The sequence below is a fragment of the Mesocricetus auratus genome, unplaced genomic scaffold (assembly GCF_017639785.1).
Source record: "Mesocricetus auratus isolate SY011 unplaced genomic scaffold, BCM_Maur_2.0 Super-Scaffold_100010, whole genome shotgun sequence".
In the NCBI taxonomy this organism is placed as follows: domain Eukaryota; kingdom Metazoa; phylum Chordata; class Mammalia; order Rodentia; family Cricetidae; genus Mesocricetus; species Mesocricetus auratus.
In genome coordinates, this window is record NW_024429194.1 from 64718048 (window position 1) to 64737758 (window position 19711).

The window sequence follows — 19711 nt, forward strand, 5'->3', positions numbered from 1 at the left end:
CACTGGACAGACTGAACTTATGCACAAGAGTACGTCTGTCATCCAGTTTGCTTTGGAAGAATCACTACCCATGTGGGACAAGTGAGGAAAGGAGCCCTCTGAGGGTTGCCTCGAAATCCCACTGTGACAAGTTCTGTTTCTCACCATAGCACTATCTGCTTCTTTTGTCCCTCCCTCTGGTAGAAAGCTCCAACAGCAGTGGCCTCAGGAATGTGAAGGCACAGGGAAATGTGGTAAGCCACACACTGCCAGTGCAGCCCCAAACAAAGGGGCTGGCTGGGGCTGCTGCCGGGACACTGGGGCCAGTGCTATCATGAAGTGGTAGTTTGGGTTCTAGAGGAAGAGACATCTCCCTAGAGACAAGGCAGTGTGCCTCTCATCTGGGTTGACCTCTGGCACTGGCAATGTGGGGAGGAGACCTATCTTTTTCTTCTGTTGATTGAAGTTATCGATGATGACACCAATGAACAGGTTCAGGGTGAAGAAGGAGCCGAAGATGATGAAGATGACGAAGTAGATGTACATGTAGATGTTGTCCTCGTATTTAGGCTGCTCATCAGGCTGTGGAAGGACGGGAGAGGGACACTCAAGACAGTTCCTGCCTCGGGGGTTGTCGGGAGGGGGCTGACTCCAACATGCCAAAGCTACCAGCCTCACTCTCCCTTCACATGGCTGATAAGCTGGGGTGGAAGCTGCAGGTTCTCTCTGCCTCCCTGGCCCGCCTGTTCTTCAAGGGCACTGTCACTTCCGGGCATAGGAGCAGGGAAGCAAGGGGGAGCGAGGAAGGATGGAGGGTAGTTGCTGCCACCAGGGTCGAGTGAGCAGCAGGGTCTGGCCACGCAGAACCAGTGTGTGAGAAGAAAAGATCTACAGTCAACACGACAAGCAATTGGTGTCCAGAGACACTTCGGGTCCCTCCCTCTTCCACTCTTCCGTGTCTTCGATGGATCTACCATGCAGTTTCTTCCTACTATTTAAGCTGGTCAAATTTTTACCATGAGTGTCCTTACCTTTCGGGAATCTACAGCTGCGTACATGATGTCCATCCAGCCTTTGAAGGTTGCCTGGGAAACAGAGTCAGTCATTAGACTGTGCCTGTTAGGGAGTGGCTGGAGTCAAGGCAGGGTCCTAAGGGCCAGGCTTAGGTTGGGCGAGAATACAGGATGGCACAGTGTACATGGACACAGGAGTTACTTAGTTAAGAAAGAGTCCAAAGAGACTTTAAGAGTCCCTGAAAATACCACCAAAGCCTGGTGAAGACATATGCAGCAAGGACTGCACTAAGAGCAGAGCCTATAGTGACAACAGATGAGCCTGTGCATGAACTTAGGAGTTCACTGGAGTGCTTGGACCTTCACCAAGAAGCCACTCTTTAACAAGGAGTTCAATAAACGCTAAGGGCCTGAAAAACTCACAGTTGCATTAAACAGACAAACCCATAGACCTGGGACCCATATTTACTAATGCACACACAGCCCTGGGCCTGGCTTCTCCTTAGCAGCCTCTTCTCAGCCTTCAGTCTCTCTGCTAGAGCTGGCACAACATAGAAAACATGAAAGTCAGTTTAGCAGTCTCTAGCTCTGCTAAGCAGTCTCTAGCTCTGCTATGCTCACCAGATTCCAGGCTCTAGGGGCTTCTTTGCTCAATGGATGACCTGCATGCACACGGATGGCCTGCACACACAGTCCCATGCACACGAAGCATGAACACTTGTGTTAGCAGGTGGCTGCACGTTGGTTCTGAGATGCTCAGATTCTAGAAATGAGCCCAACCCGTTTCTTCTTTTAATTAATTGGCTACCTAATTATTTTGTGAGGCTGGGGGTTGAATGCAGGGCTTTGTCCATGTTAGGCAAAGACTCTACCCTTTTGTTACAGCTTAAACCCAAGGCGTCCCAGCTTGTTAAACTGTGACAGGACAGCAAAGGTGCCATCATGGTGTCCCATGAGTGCAGTGCATCTCATTAACTTCCCCTCGACTGCATCTAACAGTGAGTGCTCACCAAGGTTAGGTTAGACTGGGAGCTTTCCCTGCACCATCTATCACATTTAATACTCACAACAACTGAGTGATGTTAGGCATGGTAATAACAGGAACCAAAACACAGAATAATAATTACCTTAATTAACTCTGTGCTAGGCATTGTGCCGAGCTATTTTTTTAAATCAAAAATTCTCTTAACATATAAGCAATGTATTATCTACATTCAATAACAGAATCAAAGGGTCAGAGAAGTTGAACAATTTGTACACACTGGAGTGTGCTAGCTCCACACCAGCTCTCCCTGCAACACACCGTCTCATCCAACAAATGTTCCAAGCATCGGGTGAGGGCATGAGAAAGCTAGGGATGGTAGAACGAATTGAAGCAAAAGCAGCTTGGTCACTAAAATGAGCCCCTCCTCTGAGACCCACGTCTAGGGCTGAGCTGCAGGGGTGGCAGCATGGTAGCCCTGGCCTGTCCTTAGTACACTTCAGCATAATTGTCCCGAGGGCTTCCTACTCTATCAAACTGGCCTTTGAATTCATCTTCTCCCCTTGTAACTGCCTCGGGGAGTGAAGATGGTCCCTTTAGCACAGTGCTTCTCAACCTTCTTAATGCTGGGACCACTTAACATAGTTCCTTATATTATTGTGGTCCCCAACCATAATATTATCTCATTGCTACTTCACAGCTGTAATTTTACCACTGTAAATGTCTGCAGGTGGGGGTCACCACGCACAGGTTGAGAACCACTGCTATAGCGTCTTTTCCCACTGCGGCGTTTCTACTTGCAGCAGACTGTGAGTAAGATCAAGGAAGCCAGGGGAAAGGCGTTTCCAGGAAACTGACTTGGGGAATGACGCGCCAAGAACCCTGAGAGTGATCCTGACTCTGGAGCAGGGTTGGAAGGGAACCAAGTGGGATCTCTGCTGGCAGCCTACCTGCCCAGATCTGATGCAGCAGCACTCACCACTTGAAGAAGGGCCAGGTACCCTGCCCCAACGTTGTCAAAGTTGATCTTCACGTTTTTCCACCTGATCTCCGTGTTGTTGCCCTCCATGAGCTTTTCACAATCAGTTTTATTGTTGACGATATCAATTTCAAACCGGATTTCAGAAGTCTCATTAAAGCAGTAGTGATACTTTCCCGCAAACAGGTTAACTCCCATGATGCTGAAAATCAGCCAGAAGATGAGACACACCAGCAGCACATTCATGATGGAGGGGATGGCGCCCACCAAGGCATTCACCACCACCTGCATTGGAAGGGGGAGGCTGCTCAGTGCTGGCCCGAAGTGAGAGGCACATTCTTTTGGTTTCCAGGAGGGGAATGATATTTCTGTGGCTTTTCTGGCATGAAAACACTGTACTGGCTTTGCAATTATTGTTAACTGGACAGGCCCATAGCAGGACTTAAATATCTAAGTCTCTGCACTATATCTGGGTGAATTTTAGTAAGTTGTGTTTTATTTCAGTTTATGCAAATTCTCTTGCCCAAGTTGAATTTGATTTTTTTTCCCTAAGCACCAACCTGGGACCATAAAAACGATCTTAGTCCAGTCTCCCTCCTTCTCAACTGTCAAAATACACTGCACACCTGCCCGTGAAATCTGAGCAATCGCAAGCTCACTAGAAGCCTTTCAATGCACATTCCCCCTCTGAAAAACAAGGCACGATTGTTCATAATCAGAGCGCTGCCTTTTGGGTTAGCACGGTACGGAAAGTCTTACAACTATGCAAGGCAGTTATCTCAGGCAATAGCTGAGCATGCAGATCTTGCAGGCTCAAGAAGGAAGAGAAAGCTATATTCCCTCTACCAAACGGTTTAAGATAAAATCTGAGCAGATGTGAGTCTCACTCAAGGTTCTTTGCTGTTCTGCCTTCTGAGATGTTGGCTTCTCTTGCCTCTGCTGGGTCCAGGCCTCAACTCCATTCTTCAGTTTAGAAATCAAAAGGGCTTAAAGCTTTCTGGAGGGGTTGGGTTAGAGCACTGTTCTTGAGACTAAAAAGACTGGCAGAATGTTAAAAAAAAAAGTAAGTTTTTGCCAGAGTCCAGAGCTCACAAAGCAATATTGGAGGTAGTGGGGCAACAGTGTCTTGGGCAGAGTTGCTGAGGCCCAGAAAGGCTGTCCTGGCAGCTTCATGTTTCTACTTCAGACAGTTCATTGGAAGACATGGCCGAGAAGACAGCTGTTCTGCCCTATACTGAAAATCGCTGGAGTCTCTCTTCCTTGTAGGCTGCTCGTTTTGTGACTCTCCAGTTCACATATGAAGGCCGTTAGACTGAGAGGCAGTTGCTTCTTCTTAGACCAAGAAACCTCTTATAGGCCAGATGGTCAGCACTACAAATGTGTGTTTTTTTCAAGCAAGGGCACCCGGATTTCTGAACTCTGGAGATTCTGCATGTTGTTTTGTGCATTTATCAAAGGGGCTGGATAATCAGATCTGACTTTTACCTCCTCATTCTACAGTTTTCACCCCTCGGAAGGAGCACCAAAAAGCAATGAAATGTGGGAAAGAACAGGCAAAGTAGAGGGATGACCCACGAATGGAACAGTCACTTCTCAGACAGCGAGAGCAGACCATGTGAAGCTTCACAAACTCATGTGAGTGTGGTAGCAAGTCACAATGGAGCTCGGGGACACCATGATGTGGGGCAAGTCAGCCTGTCACCTGCTCTGCGAATTCTTCCCACAGCTGAGCTCTTGTCAAACCCAGTCTATCTAGGTCTACAAGGTGTCCACATGTTGCTGTAAACTACGGATGCAAGATACTTACAGCAAGGGAGAGCTAGCTAACCCAAGGCGCTAATCTGAGCCTCATGGCTCATAGGATACAAAAATCCTATAAAAGGTATCTATAAAATGTCCTTTTCCCTGTGTGCTGGGGACTGAACCCAGGCCTCACATATTCTGGGCAAGAGGTTTTCCTCTAAGCTATAGTCTCGGCCTCCGTAGTGTAGTTTTATTAACCACAACTACTGGAGACTTCCTTACCTTAGTTTTACAAATAAAACAGTAAACAGATTTGGTGGAATTTGCTTATCACTTCTGCTTGCTGTAGACACTGGCCACTAAGCTGTGGGCTGTGAAGCAGGATTAACTGTGCTCCGGAAAGACTGTCATAGTGTTCCCAACAACCAATGGGCAAGAAGTCAGTCTCTAATGGAAAGCACCCAGCTGATGACAATATCCTCTGTGGTCACTTAATACACTGGATCTCCCTCTGCTCTCTGGGTATTTTACATTGCCCTAATTATGATGAAATCCAGTACTGGTACAAGCTAGATTTCTATAACTTAGACACAGAGCTCAAGGGTAGGTCTAGAAGCACATAAGCGAGCTGCATTTTTCAAAGGCAGCTTATACTTAGTGACTGACACAAATATAACTAAAATATAACAGCTGATAAGAAAACTCCGCTGGATGTTAATTCTTGCATTTTTAGCATCTCCCACTGTCTCTCACTCATAACACCCTACAAGGTCTGTGAGATAGCTTGGAGCGTCTGGCAGAGGGAACATGGCTTTCATGACAACTATGTACTGACAACAGAGATGCATGCATGTTTCACAACAGTAAATACCCTCAGAGTTGACAGCAAGGGCTGAAGGGTTACTATGGAGGAGAGAAAAGCAAGGAGTGACACCAAGTGTTCCTTTGCCAATAGCAGGACTGTTGCAATGTCTGGTCTTTGGTTTGAGGAAGGAGAGGAGACTGAAGTGAGTACCCCAGGACAGGCTAGGGTGACATTCCCCTTTCAAGTGAAAGGCTGAGCCTAAAACCAGAGCAGCACAGTGACAGTTGAGCCCATCTGCATGGATGATGGTCAGTGTGTCAGGGTTTCTTAGCTGAGGGCTTTAGGTGGTATCTTGCAAATGCTGGCATACTGAAGAAGCCAAGCTACTGAATGAAAACATACACCCCATGGAAAATCATACTCGAATAAACACAGGTACTAACTGGCTAACTTGCTATGAACATAGCCTGATGTCTACTGGGAGATACTCTTCCTCAGAAGGGCTCACAGGCTTTAGGGCAGGAATGGATCTATAAGCCCTCTCCACTTGCCCAAAGTGGTGAGTTCGCTGACTGGCACCAACCAAAAGTGGTACCTCTATTGCTCCCCCCACTGGGCACTATTGCTTCAGCTTGCAGCTTGCTTACACTGCCTTAAACAAAAACAGCTAGGTAGTTTAAAAAATGATGCTGATCAGCTATTCTGGACTTCGGCTTCTGATCTACTTGAGTTGGCAAGCCCAAGTTTTGGGGGAAATGGCAAATGAGAGGTGAGGGAAGGTAGGGAAGGAGTCAAGTGGAAAAAGGGGAGGTCACCAAAAGGATTCCTGCATCTGGAACTCAAACCACTTCCTCTGAGAAAATGCCTCCAGCTGGTCCATGGCGACTGCTTTTGACAGTGACAGAGACAGTGATGAGCAACCAGATGGAGAGAGTTCCTAGTGCCAGCTGGGCATGCTGGGGGTTGTCTGTAGGAAGTGGCGATCTCCTTTAGGAGGCCAGGGTCCTTGTCAAGGACTAGGTTCAGGTCCAGTACTGTAATCAATGCCTTTGATGGAATGTTCATAGCTGCATCCTGTCCAGAGGTTTTCGGCCAAGGTGAGTTATTAACTCTAAAACTACTAAGCCTTATTATCCCTTATGAAAAAGGTGAACAGGTAAGAGAGCAGAGACGAGCATTTTAACCCTGTTTCCACTCACACCATGGCCATTTCAACTGTCGACTCTGAAGCAACACACACTGGGAGGAACAGTGCCTGTCTTACCCACATGCTGAAACCTCTAACTAGTGGGACAAAGACTTAGAGTTCCTTTTTAATTTTAATTCCTTAGAATAAATTTACTGCCCTAGAATTGCCCTTCCTGTAGAAGGCTTCAGGGGAGCTACTGAAGGCTCACATTTAGTAAGCCAAACTGTGACTGTGCTATAGAGCAAACTCGAGTTCATTGTAGACAGCATTTGTTTAATACAATACAGCAATGAACTTCCTAAGTCCCCACAAGAGTGTGAGTAGTTTTGTGGACTAGTGGCCAGGGTCACAGATGATGAATGGGCACAGCTGCACTGTCCTGGTCTCTAGTTTTGCCAGTCAGTCTTACTTCATGTGACCATTGCAATTGTTCCATTTTCACGCCTATGTTCTGATATTTGCATATTTAAAACAATCATCCTCTGGTTTGCTCTCCTGCATGTACTTAATATCTAAAGCGAAGCGAGCTTTCTTGGGCCCCTTAAGTATAACCAGCCCCTCTGATTAGCACAGGGCAACTATCACCATCGAACTGGCTGTCCATGTGATTTTCGGAAAAACAACTTTTCAGTGTGTGTGCATACATCTGTGCACACTAACAATCGTTAAAACCAAAAGAGACAAGAAAAAGGATCAAAGGAGAAAGTCTTGCTTCTAATATGGCAGATGACAACCCCTTGTATTGTCTAGACTTGGGTAGTGTATGGCCCAAGTAGGAACAGGGGTCTCAAGAAATTTCAGAACTAGCTGATCCGCGGTCACATTGCACTGTCGCCTGTTCTGATGGAGTGAGGGCGGGGACCATAGAGCAAGGGTGGAGGGGTTGGGGGTGAGGAGAAAAGCTTCGCTATCAGACAGAGGCTGCCAGTCCTTATGGGACTGGGCTGAGAACAACAAGGTGCAATAAGAGGAATCTGAGTACAAAAAAAAGGGTTTCTTCTCCCAGGGTCATGCCAAATTCTGCTCCATCCCCAGTTCCAAGTCTGTCATCGTCTTCAAGTCCCTTCTTGGCTGCTTTCTCAGTGACCTCAAGGCCACAGGCCCCATCTGGCTGCTGTCCCTACCCAGCATTCTGCCTGCCTTCAACTATGCTTTTCAGAGGGTCTCTGGGTTATAATTCCCCTTCTTTGCACCTGGTGATTCTCCCTATAAATCCAACAGCCCAGAAAGCCACCCAAGTGCTACAGGTAAGCCAGGCCAAATGAGGGGAGCCAGTGTTAACATGTTCTGCAGCGGCACGTTGTTGGGGTGGGGCCAGTATTAATGTGATGAGGCAGCTTAATGGAACTCCCCCGCACATGGGGCAGGTGCCAGGAAGAAAGTGGAGGATCAACTCAGCGGCTGCATCACAGAGTTCATGTTGGAATGATCTTCCCACCATGTGATCAGTTCTAGCATGCTTTAACAGTTTCCATTGGCATGCAGAAGGATCGGCTGCTCTTAATAGCTTACCCTCATCCCTTCAAATCGTGACAAGGCTCTTAAGGGTCTCAAAGCTCTTAGGGTCCTAAGGGATTTTATGGCACCTAGTTCCGAGTAGCCCAGGGCATTAGCTATAAGGCTGACTAAAGAGACCTACACGGAGACAGAAGAGAAAAAGGAAAAAAAAAGAGAGAAAAGAAAAGAAAACAGAGGTTCCAGCGTGTTAGAATAAAACCCCTAGCCCTGATTTAACAGACAGGGGCCCCCAGCAGAGGAAGTGGGTGACACCGGCTGCCTACTTCAGCCTACTTCAACTTGACTCAAACGACCTGGAAGGAAAGGCGGTTGAGAGAGGCAGAAGAAAACCACAAAGGGGAGAGAGAGTGAAGGGCAGGCGCAGGACACACACGCAAGTTGGAGAGGGAAGAGGCTGAGGGGAGGGGTGAGGAGGTCCCATTGGAAGGAGAGGAGCCTGAAGAGATGACAAGAACCTTACCCTCGCCCTTTACAGTCTGCGGCTCCCAGAAGTTCCCATTAAATTAAGCCAGACAAACTTAATGGAACCTATGGAAAAGAATACAGATAAATACACACACTCCACACCAGCTGCCCCTCCTCAGCTCAGCCACCATGGGATTTCCGACAGGGACAAGCTCTCTTATCCTGGTTGACAAGAAACCATTTGAGAATTGGGTAACAAATTAACAAAGGAAACATAAGTACCACAGGTGACTGTCTTCCCCAAGAGCCTCCTTGATGGGATTCTGGCCCTGTGAGAGCTACTTACACAATCCCCTCCCTCCTTAACTATAACCTCCATCTTTTAAGCTCAACTATCACCCTTCATGGCCATAGGACTGTGGCCGTAGGAACCAAATCCATACTTCTTGCAGTTTCTCTTCTTTTCTTCCAGAATAGCTCCAAATGTACTGGCCTCGCCCAGTTCCAGGACAGTCTTTGATTATTCTCCTCCTTAACAATAACTAGAAGAGCTCCTGGGAAGAGGGCCATTCCATTTATTGATAGGGAATCCCTGTCAGTGGTAGCCCTGGGGCTAGGATGAGACCCACATTGCTGACCCAAGCCAGTGCTCGCTCCACCTGGGCAGGCTGTGGAGACCTAGCACCGGCATGCAGGAGACACGGCAGTACTTCGACAGACCATCAATGTCTGAACCACAGAGAGCTGGACTGCTGATGTCCTGGAGGAAAGACTGCAGGCCTGGACTCAGGTCAACACTTCCCTGTTCCCCAAGAGCAAACTTACCTTGCTCCTATTATCAAGGTGACTATAATACTGGACACTAGCCACACCTAGAGCTGTCTGGGTTTGATTTGAGCAAGACAGGGGGCTCCTTGGGGTACATGGCCTGAACACACCTTTACCTAATCGTGTCTGAGAATGCTTGGGCTTGGGGCTCATCACAGCAGTGTTTTCCACATGTTGTATTCTATTGTATCTGTACATGATTCTGGAATGAGCTACGATGTTCCCTCTATTGGGAAGTGGGAGCTATATGTCTACTTTAATAGATGTTTTGAAACCAAAGTCAGTGAGAAAGTAGAGGAAAAAATATCTACAGTTTTTGATCTCTTTCTTAGATTGTCTAATTCTGTGTATACTGCATGCCTTTGCACACACATAGATACCTCTTTGTACATGTTTTAGAATTGGAGATTAAACCTAGGCCTTGTGTATGCTAGGCAAGTGTTTTACTATTGAACTATACCCATGAACATTAAAAAACATTTTTTTTAAAAGACAGGGTTTCTCTGTGTGGCTCTGATTGTCCTGGAACCCACTCTGTAGACCAGGTTGGCCTCAAATTCACAAAGATCTGCCTGCCTCTGCCTCTTGAGTGCTGGTATAAAGGCCACTGAGCCTGGCTACAATTCTTTTTTTTAAAGAAGACGTTTATAATTCAGTACTAGGATTAATGAGGATAAAACCAGAAAGTCAGTGAAAGAACAGGAAGTAGGCTTAAAGGATTCAATTTCAAAATATGTGCAAGCCCTCTTATCCTGGTTGACAAGGAACCATTTGAGAATTGGATGACAAATTAGCAAAGGAAACATAGTCAATAAGTACCACAGGTGACTTTTATCCAAGAACCTCATAACCCCTCAGTCTTGATCTTCTACGGAGTCTAGTCCTAGGTAGTGTTCAAAGCTAGCCAGGAGGAAGGCACAACCCTACTAGACTCTCCATGTTCTGTGAAGGTGGTACAAGGTTAATCTTTACCCAAGTCAAGGGCTCAAAACTCCTATCTAGCACACAGCAGCCAACCTATGACTTTCCTTTTATTTATAATGATGAATAAAGATTTATATGGCACCGTGTCTTGGCTACTATGGCCAGGACAAGCAAACTATTTAATTTACAAAAAGATTTATTTTATTTTTAAGTTACGTGTTTGTCTGTGTGTGGGTACACACATGTGAGTCTGGAGGTGACCTGTCATTCCTCTGGAATTGGAGTCACGTGGGTGATGAAATTGAACTCGGGTTCACTGTGAGAACAGTAAGCACTCTTTTAATTGCTATGCCACTTCTCCAACCTGCAATCCAACTCTTAACCCCAAACAGTCTAGAACTGCCTGACTATCAGTTGGTCTTAATGGGGTCATCTGAAGGTAATCAACTCCATTTCAACTATGTACTTCAGCTCAAAAGACCTTGTGAATTTTGGTGGGTACAGATTGTAAAAACCTAAACTTTGAGTGTCTAGAGACCCCATACCAAGCAGGAAGACCCCAGCTCTGAAGGGTGGCAGCTTTACTAATAACAGTGGGAGGAAGGATAGAGGACTACAGAGGTCAATGAAGAGGCTGGCCCTAAAGCCACCAACTGAGTCAAGATCTGCAAGACCAGTAAGGTCCCCTCTGAACTATTCCCCAGCAGCTGAAGGCTCTCTTACAGGTTAAACTCCTACAGGACATAACAAGAATATTTGGTCAAGCATACAAAGGAATCAAACCTAAAAAAAAAAGAAAGAGAAAAGAAAAAGCATTCAAGAGGCAAAGCTGAGGCCATCTCCAAAGGACTTTCCGAGGAGAGAAAGTTTTCAGTAGACCAGGGTCAGTCTGAGGTCCCCATTCCTCAACAGATGTGCTTGCTAAAACCCCTGAAAGCAATGGGGAACTGTTCCCTGGAGAAAGATGATAAAATTATTTTACAGGGCATAAAAGCCAACGGAGACAAAGACCTGAGAAGAATAAAACATGACTGTTTGGGAATTCACATGGCTTATTAATAAATAGAACTGGTCTAAGATGTCTGGACTTTCTTCATGGCTCTATAAAAGCAGTGCTTATAGTAGCTTTAGGAGGCAACAAGGGAAAATGAGTATCTACTAGGGAAGCAGGCATGGAGATGAGTAACTGATTCTAACATAAAATCATATCATCAGTGGATGAGATGAGATGGGAGTGTTGCAGATACGCTGCTGAATTAGGACCTAAATTTATACCTACAAGCTCTACAGTGTTCAGAGAATGAGATTGATTCCAACAATGAACAGCAAATGACAACAGGGGATGTCCTTCTGTATGCTGTGAATATATGTTTGTCTCTCAACAGGCTCGATGTAGCCAGGCAGGAAGTATAGGCGGGGCTATCAGCCTAGGAGAACTGGGGGGTGGGGGAAAGGTGAGTCTTGAGGAGATGCCATGTAGCTATGGGGAAGGTAGGACATCTGGGCATTCTCTGGTAAGATAAGGTCATGTGGAGATACGCAGATTAATAGTTATGAGATAATAATTAAGAGAGAGATAGCCAATAAGAATCCTGAGCCATTGGCCAAACAGTTTATAATTAATGTAAGTCTCTGTGTGTTTATTTGGGACTTAAGGGTGGCGGGACCAGGCTGGACAGAAACTTCTAATTATGTGGGTGCCAATCAATGACTTATCCATCCACAACCCCCCGCCCCAAGACAGGGTTTCTCTGTGTAATAACAGCCCTGGCTGTCCTGGAATTTGCTCTGTAGAACAGGCTGGCCTTGAACTCACAGAGATTCACCTGTCTCTGCCTCCCGAGGGCTAGGATTTAGAAGTGGCAATCTATGAAGTCATCATCACTGAGTAGGGTAACCCCACACATCAGGCTGTGATTCTGTGTGTTTCATTTTCCTAGGCTGTGAGAGAGAACCAACTGTGTTTGATACTCTATATTCTCTACAACATGGAGCAGGCTTGGCATATCATGGATATTCAACAAACATTGGACAAATGAATAAATGGACAGAGAAAGGAGGTTAAAAGAGTGTGGTTTCTATGAAAGCCCTGTCCTCACAGCCTGGGTTACCTTGGTCTAGAGCTAGGTTGGAGTTCCTGTGGAAGCTGGTACAAGATCTCCAGGCCTGGGGCTGTGTCCACTTGCCCTCCTGGGACTTCTTATGAACTAAGGCAACTTAATCTGAACACAGTATTCAATTCATGTTGATTGCCAACAGCTGGTATAGGGATAGTCTTCAGAGCCAATGTGAGGACACACAACAATATAATAGTCCAGCAATTCCAGAAGCTGGAGGAAGTGATGGGTTACAGTCGATTAGCATATGCCTATCTTATTGCTTTACCCTCTTTCAGCCTAGTGTAGAAAGAATACTTGACAGGTAAGTGACCATCTGTAGGTGAATGTGCCTAGCAGCTCACTTGACGACTGGGCATGTGGTGTGACATACCTGATCACATCCTTGAACTGAGGTTGCTAAGCCCAAAGAGGAGCTGGTTCATGTTGGGGTTGATCATGAAGGAAAAAGGGAAACTTTGTTCTATGGCACAGTTCCTGGGGGTAGCTAGAGCATGTTAGTGGACCTATCCCTCTGAGTCTTCCGTGAATCCAAAACAGTAAGGGCTTTGTGGGCATCTTCCTGAGTGCCACAGAGTACCTACTCTGGAGAGCTATTGTGTATTTCCCTAGGAAGAGAGCCAGCCTAGCTTCAGGTACCATCCCATATTCTTCCCCACAAGCTAGAATCCACAGCTGCTTAAGTGTCCAGATCTATTAACTGCAAGGACATGCCTCCTTCCCTAGGGCCAGGCCTAGATGACTTACTTTAAGGTTGCAGACTGGCCTCACCACCTCATTTGCATATCTTCTCAAAGACTAGGGTGACAGCTGTTCTTGGTCAACCTGACTACAGCTGGCGTTAACTAAAACCCTGAACTGGAGAGGCACACTTGTGAGGGATTCTGCTTAATTTGAAGTAGGAAGATCCAGTCTAATTCGGATCTTTGAGGCAGGAAGATCCACCTCTCCTCTGGGCCACACTTTCTGCTGGAAACCTAGATAAAGACATGGAAAAAGGAAGCGTTGCCAATCAATGGCCTGCTTGTTCTCACCTGGCTAGCAAGTCTATTCCTTCACTGGCAATGGAGTATACTTCTTTGGGATTCTGGTGTATACTGAAGACCGGCTGAGTCATGGACTGAACAATGACGGATTCTTGGACCTTCCGTTCACAGACAGCCATTGTTGGGCTAGATGAACTGCGGCCTGTAAGTCATTCTAATAAATCCCCTTTCTGTATATATAGAGATTCGTGCTGTAAGTCCTGTTCCTCTAGAGAACCCTGACTAATACAGCTAGCAGAGGACGAGGACAAGGACAGTTCTCAAAGTAACCACCAACTTTGGAAGGGACTGTGTTTTTAAAGCGGAAGTCATTGCCAGGGCAGAGTCCTCGGCTCCTGTCAGATGAGTGAGAAAGATTTCCCAACTGATCTGCCCTAGATCCCATAGGTTTTCCATAGGCAGTTTGCCACACAGCCCACGAAGCCTCTTCTAAACACGCCTACCCAGTCTCCGGTCTCCAGACTCTCCATCTTTGCAGCCCTTCGCAGCCCCCAGGTAAATTCTCCACAGCCTTGGTCCTGTGATCCCCACGCACCCTTTCTTTAAAGGCTGCAAGAGAAAAGTCTTAGTTCCTACAGAAAGAGGAAGCCGGTCATTGTTAGTGAGGTAGAGGAAGAAGCGCTGGTGGAGTGAGAAACAGTCATTGACGCCACTGCCCCCAACCTGAAAACACAACATGGCAGCTCCCAGTCGTGAAGCCTTGGACAGGGTCAGACAGGCTGGAGGGGAAAAGTGTTCATTTGGTGATCATAGAAGAAACGGCAATACCACTGGCCCTTCTCAGGAAAAGGGCCTTGATTGGCACATCTGGGAAATACCCAGGGGCATGGACATGAGGTACAGACTGTGCCCCATCCCAGCATCCCACCACATCCCCATACCCTACCTCATTTCCACACCACACCCCATCCCCAAACCCCACTGTGCCCCACACCACACCTCATCCCCACACCCCACCTCATCTCAGAATCCCATCTCATAGTAGCAGAAAGGGGATGTCCCACTGTCTGGTGTCCAGGCTAAAGACAGGGAACTCTCAATCTAAATAAGCCAGGCCCCATGGTGTGAAGACCAGGACAGCCTCTGGGACGATGCAGGGTCTTCAGAGGTCCCACTCTCCAAATACGATCTGACTGTCATAAGAGGACTTTCCCTCTAGCCCACAGCTATGTGCTGATTGCTAACCTAGCCCAGGCAACCCCAGCTCCTGCTAGAAAGGGTGAGAAATGGAAAACAGGACACCTACAGCCACAATGAGGAAGTCGAGCCAGCACCAGGCATTGGTGAAGAACTTGACGAAGCCATAGGCTGTCCATTTGAGTAACATCTCCAGGATGAAGATGTAGGTGAAGACCTTGTCTGCGTACTCCAGGATGGTACGAATGGTCTTCCTCTGCTCAATGTAGATGTCCTCAAAAGCCTGGAAGAGAGGCAACAGCTACCTAATCAGCCGGATGCACTACCACAGCAGCTCCTCCCACACTGAGCTGCCCCCATCAGTCCCCCCCTTTGCTTCTTTACTGGTTTAGTTAGTGATGCTGGGGATAGAGTCCGGGGCCCTGGATATGCAGGGTCACCACTGAGCTCCCAGGCCAGTGTTTTATGGAAATAATTTACACCCCATATAATCCAGCTCTTTAAATGTATAATTTAATGGCTTTTAGGATAAACAACCATCACAGAATTTCATAACATTTTCATTATCCACAAAAAGAACTTCCACATCTTCTAGCTATCACCCTCCTGCCCCATACCCTGTTGGTCTTAGGTATAGTAATCTGCCCTTTCGGGGCATTTCACAGAAATGAGATGATCCAATACATGTTCTTTGTGCCTGACTGCTTCTTTCTCTTTTCTTCTCTTTCTTTCTTTCTTTCTTTCTTTCTTTCTTTCTTTCTTTCTTTCTTTCTTTCTTTCTTTCTTCCTTCCTTCCTTCCTTTCTTTCTTTTTTTTTTGAGACAGGGTTTCTCTGTGTAGCCCTAGTTGTCCTGGAACTTGCTTTGTAGATCAGGCTGACCTTGAACTCACAGAGATCCACCTGCCTCTGACTCCCTGAGTGCCGGGATTAAAAGTATGCACCATCACCGCCCAGCCAGCCTGGGTGTTTCTTTTGAAAAAAGATTTATTGTCTTTTTGATCATGTGTCTATGTGTGTGTGTGCCTGTTTGTGCATGGGTACGTGCATATGAATGCAGGTGCCCATGGAGGCTAGAGGTGCTGTTTTGGACCATCTAATGTGGGTGCTAGGAATTGAACTCAGGTCCTCTGGAAGCAGTATGCATTCTTAACAGCTGAGCCATCTCTTCAACCCCTATGTCTGGATCCTTAACTAAGCACAAAGTTCTCAGTCTTTCCACTGAGTATGTGTATGTATGTATGCGTTTATGTATGTGTACACACACACACACACACATCCCTCCATTCTTCATAGAGGACCATGACTGTAAGGTATGGCCAAGCCACATTTTGTTTATCCATCCTTAGTTGATGGATACTTGGGCTGTTTCTATTTTTAAGCTAGTATGTGACAGTATGTTTCTCATTTCTTCTCTCTCTCTGGTTTTTTCGAGACAGGGTTTCTCTATGTAGCTTTGGCTGTCCTGGAACTCACTCTGATGACCAGACTGGCCTCAAACTCAGAGATCCACATCCTCTGCCTCTCAAGTGCTGGGATCTACACCACCACTGCCTGGCCATGTTCCATGTTTAGGGCATATAATTAGGAGTAGAATTTGCAGGTAACACCCTAACATTTCTGAGGAACTGGCAACTGTTTTCCATAGTAGCTGAGCCATCTCACATTCACCAGAGGATGTGAGGGTTCCAGTTACTTACAATCTTACTCATACTGTCTATCAGACATGACAAGGTTTTTTTCTCCTTTTAGTTCCTTGATGCCACAGACATGGGCGGTGGGCCCCAGAGGTGGGAGTCTTGGATGCAGAAAACCATAGTGTTATTTTACTTCTATGGAACCCATGAACAAGGTAGTCCCTCCTTTTGCACAATGGTGGACTATATGGTTGTGGTGCGAAGAGGAGTTATGATGGTTAATTGTGACTGGGAGCAGTGAGGCCCACAGGTTTAATCCACTGGTGGGTGCAAACTCTGAATGGATTACTCGGAGGTCGTAGAGCTTCCTGCTTGGTTGAATAAAGCAGCTCCTGGGAGCTTGGGATTGTGGTGGCTTGTATATAATTGGTCCCCATAAGCTCACAGGGAGTGGCACTGTTAGGTGTGGCTTTGTTGGAGGGGGTGTGCATGCCACCACGCTCCCCGCCATGATGATAATGGACTGAACCTCTGAAACTGTGACTGAGCCATCCTGATTGTTTTCTTTATAAGAGTTGCTGTGGTCATGGTGTCTCTTCACAGCAATAGAAACCCTAACTAAGGCAGGGACGTTATTTGGCCCTGACCCCTTCTGCTTCCTGTCCATCATGAGGTGAACTATGTCCCCTCCTGCTGCCATGGCATTCCGCCTCTACAGTCTCAGAAACAAGGAGCCAAATGACCACAAACTAAACCTTCTGAAAAGAAGATGCAGAGTGAATTTTTCTGTTAAGTGTTTCGTCAGAGTGACATGAAAAGTACTAATGCAGGAGGAAATGTCTGAAATGAGGAAGCTTCATGGAGGTGGAGACAAGTCCTCTGTGATGCTACGAGAAGCACCTGCTTTGGAGAGAACAGCCCCATCTTTAGAAATGGGAGGCTGGGGATGTAGCTTATGGTCGGTGTGCCTAAGTAGCATGTGCCAGGCCCTGGTATGGAGACACATAAACACCAGGTTGCCACCCACTTCATGAATGGCAGGGGAGATGGGCGTCATGGGACCTGAGACCCTTCTCATAGTCTTGGCACAAATGAATTCTCTATTTCATGAAAAACGTCAATGGCTTCCCCTTATGGCAGAGCATTGGTTAGAAAACTATTCTGTAAGTGAAGACGAGATGTCCACAAATGGTCTCCTGTCGCTGGGGGCCCTCCCTCTGGGGTTCACTGTAGCTCTATTCAAGTCTTCCTTCCTCCTCCCTCCCTCCCTTTTCTTTCTTTAAGACAGGGTCTCTTCTGGTGGCCATGTCAGAGGAGCTGTGGTCAGCAATGGAGCACAGCCCACCAGACAGCAAAGCTATGGTGGGTAAATCCTGGAGAGGCAAAGCCCCAGGGGGACTGTTTCCAAAATGCCCTTGCTTCTGCTGTGTTTCCTCCTGCTTGTTACTGCTTGTTTCTGCTGTATGTGGTGTGGTGCGATTACTCTAAGAAAGGGTCCCACTGTATCTAGTACAGTATGTATTTCATGGGAAAATCCCATCCTCACTGGGCAATTTACTTGCAGATCATGAAGATGATTTTTATAAGAGCAATAATACTTGGTTGAATTAATGATGTATTTTCTGAGTTAACCTAAGAGACACAGGTGGCTAAGGCAGTTAATGAAGATGATTAGGGAAACGGTTTGGGCTATTTTGCCAATTGTTACAATAAGAGATACAAATAAGACAAAAATAGGCTAGAAGTTACCTTTCCCTTTGTTAGATATGAGATTTGCAGAGAATGAAAAATAGGAACAAGTAAATTTCATGCACTATAGATTCATGAATTCTGCCTGTGAAAAAACAGGCTGATGATCAAAGAAAGCAATTATGTCCCTACACCCAAGGTTAGGCCTGAGTTCCTTGGCCATGTAGCTTATACAATTAATCCTAGGTTTCAGTATGCACCTTGCGAAAACAAAATTGTGAAAGGAAATTAAATGACCCTATTGTGTGCAAAGAAAAACAGATGGTTAGTTGACTACTTGTCTAAACTTTTCGTAGAGTAGAAATAAGATAGGAATCTGCTACACTGAAACCGCAAATAGCTACCTGTTAGTACAAAGGAACTGGCTGAAATATACTTGGCTTGCTTAAAACTTTGTTAATCAATTAGAAAAGAATCATTGCTTTGGGGTGAAGATGTTACAGCGGGAAAATTAATACAAAGGAAAATGTTCAACTACTTGAGGGCTTCTAAGAAAAATGTAACTTGTGATCATAATGTAATTTCTTCTTATACAAAGATTTTAGTTTATTTTTTGGAAACTATGTAACTTGTGGCTAGGAGGTAATTTTTCTTGCCTAGAAATTGTTGTATTAGGGGGTATGAAAGGGATAAGAGAAAGATAATAAATACAGAAGGGGAACAAGGGAAAAAGAAGAAGGAAAATGGTAGAAGGACAGAACACAGAGATCAGAACAAGCAGCAGCAGACAAATAAAACGAAGAATTAAGCTTTGCCCCCCAAAAGTCTCCTGTGTGTCTGCACTCGCAGTTTCACTAAAGCTGCTGGTTTCCCTGACCTGCTGAGAGCTGGTTCACTCAGCAGGTCTCACTGTGGAGCCCTGACTAGTCTGGAACACACTCTGTAGACCAGGCTTGCCCTGAACTCACAGAGATCCACCTGCCTTTGTTTGCTGGGTGCTGGGTTAAAGGCATGGGCTACCAGGCACGCATCTGCTAACTGCACAGGGTCGTGCACTGAGCCAACAGTCACTCTCTTGGTCCTCTGTGATGGATGAAATTGCTAACAGTGAATGGTAAAGAGCGCACAAAACCTTTGGTCACTGCTACTTCTCTCTGTGTGGAGACGCTGATGAACACCATCCCCATTCTCCTACCTGGTTCCTCCACAGCACCTCAGAGAGCACAGCCTGAGTCACTGTGCCACAGGTCGGCAGATGGGGCAGCCTGGCTCCCCACCTGGCAGGTCAGTGTCTACCCTACCATCTTTTAGGTCTCCAGCTTTAACCCTGAAGCCCCCTTCACAAACCTTCCTCTCTGCCCTCACTAGCCTCTCCTTGGGCCGGGGTTACCACACACCATTGCCCTTCTCAGTTTCTGTTAGTCTTTCATCTGGCAAGCCAATGTAATTGCTTAAATTATTGAGTTCTTTAACATAGACTTTGAGATCTTCCCCCTTCTCTTTTAATTCCAGATTAAACTTTAATTTTGCACTGACATGAATGTGCCCACCTTCTTCTGTAAAAACATTTCAAGGGGGCCAGTGAGATGGTTCAGCAGGTAAAGGCACTTGCCACTAACCCTGATGACCTGAGCTCAATCTTGGGGACCTTGGTGGAAAGAGAGAACTTACGCTTGTATGTTGTCCTCTGACCTCCACATATATGCTATGGCATTCCTCCTA

At 46.3% G+C, this 19711-nt stretch overlaps 1 protein-coding gene across 2 annotated transcripts in view; it reads right to left on the minus strand.

Annotated features, from left to right (window-relative positions):
- Scn8a (sodium voltage-gated channel alpha subunit 8) overlaps window positions 1–19711 on the minus strand; it is a 163516-nt gene that overhangs the window by 12693 nt on the left and 131112 nt on the right. For both annotated transcript variants that reach the window (XM_040753785.1, XM_040753786.1), the window contains exons 20-24: window positions 14775–14948; window positions 8203–8325; window positions 2954–3238; window positions 1011–1064; window positions 424–561 (exon numbers count right to left, since the gene is read on the minus strand). In XM_040753785.1, coding sequence (XP_040609719.1) covers window positions 424–561; window positions 1011–1064; window positions 2954–3238; window positions 8203–8325; window positions 14775–14948 — 774 coding nt within the window. The remainder of the gene's footprint in view (window positions 1–423; window positions 562–1010; window positions 1065–2953; window positions 3239–8202; window positions 8326–14774; window positions 14949–19711) is intronic.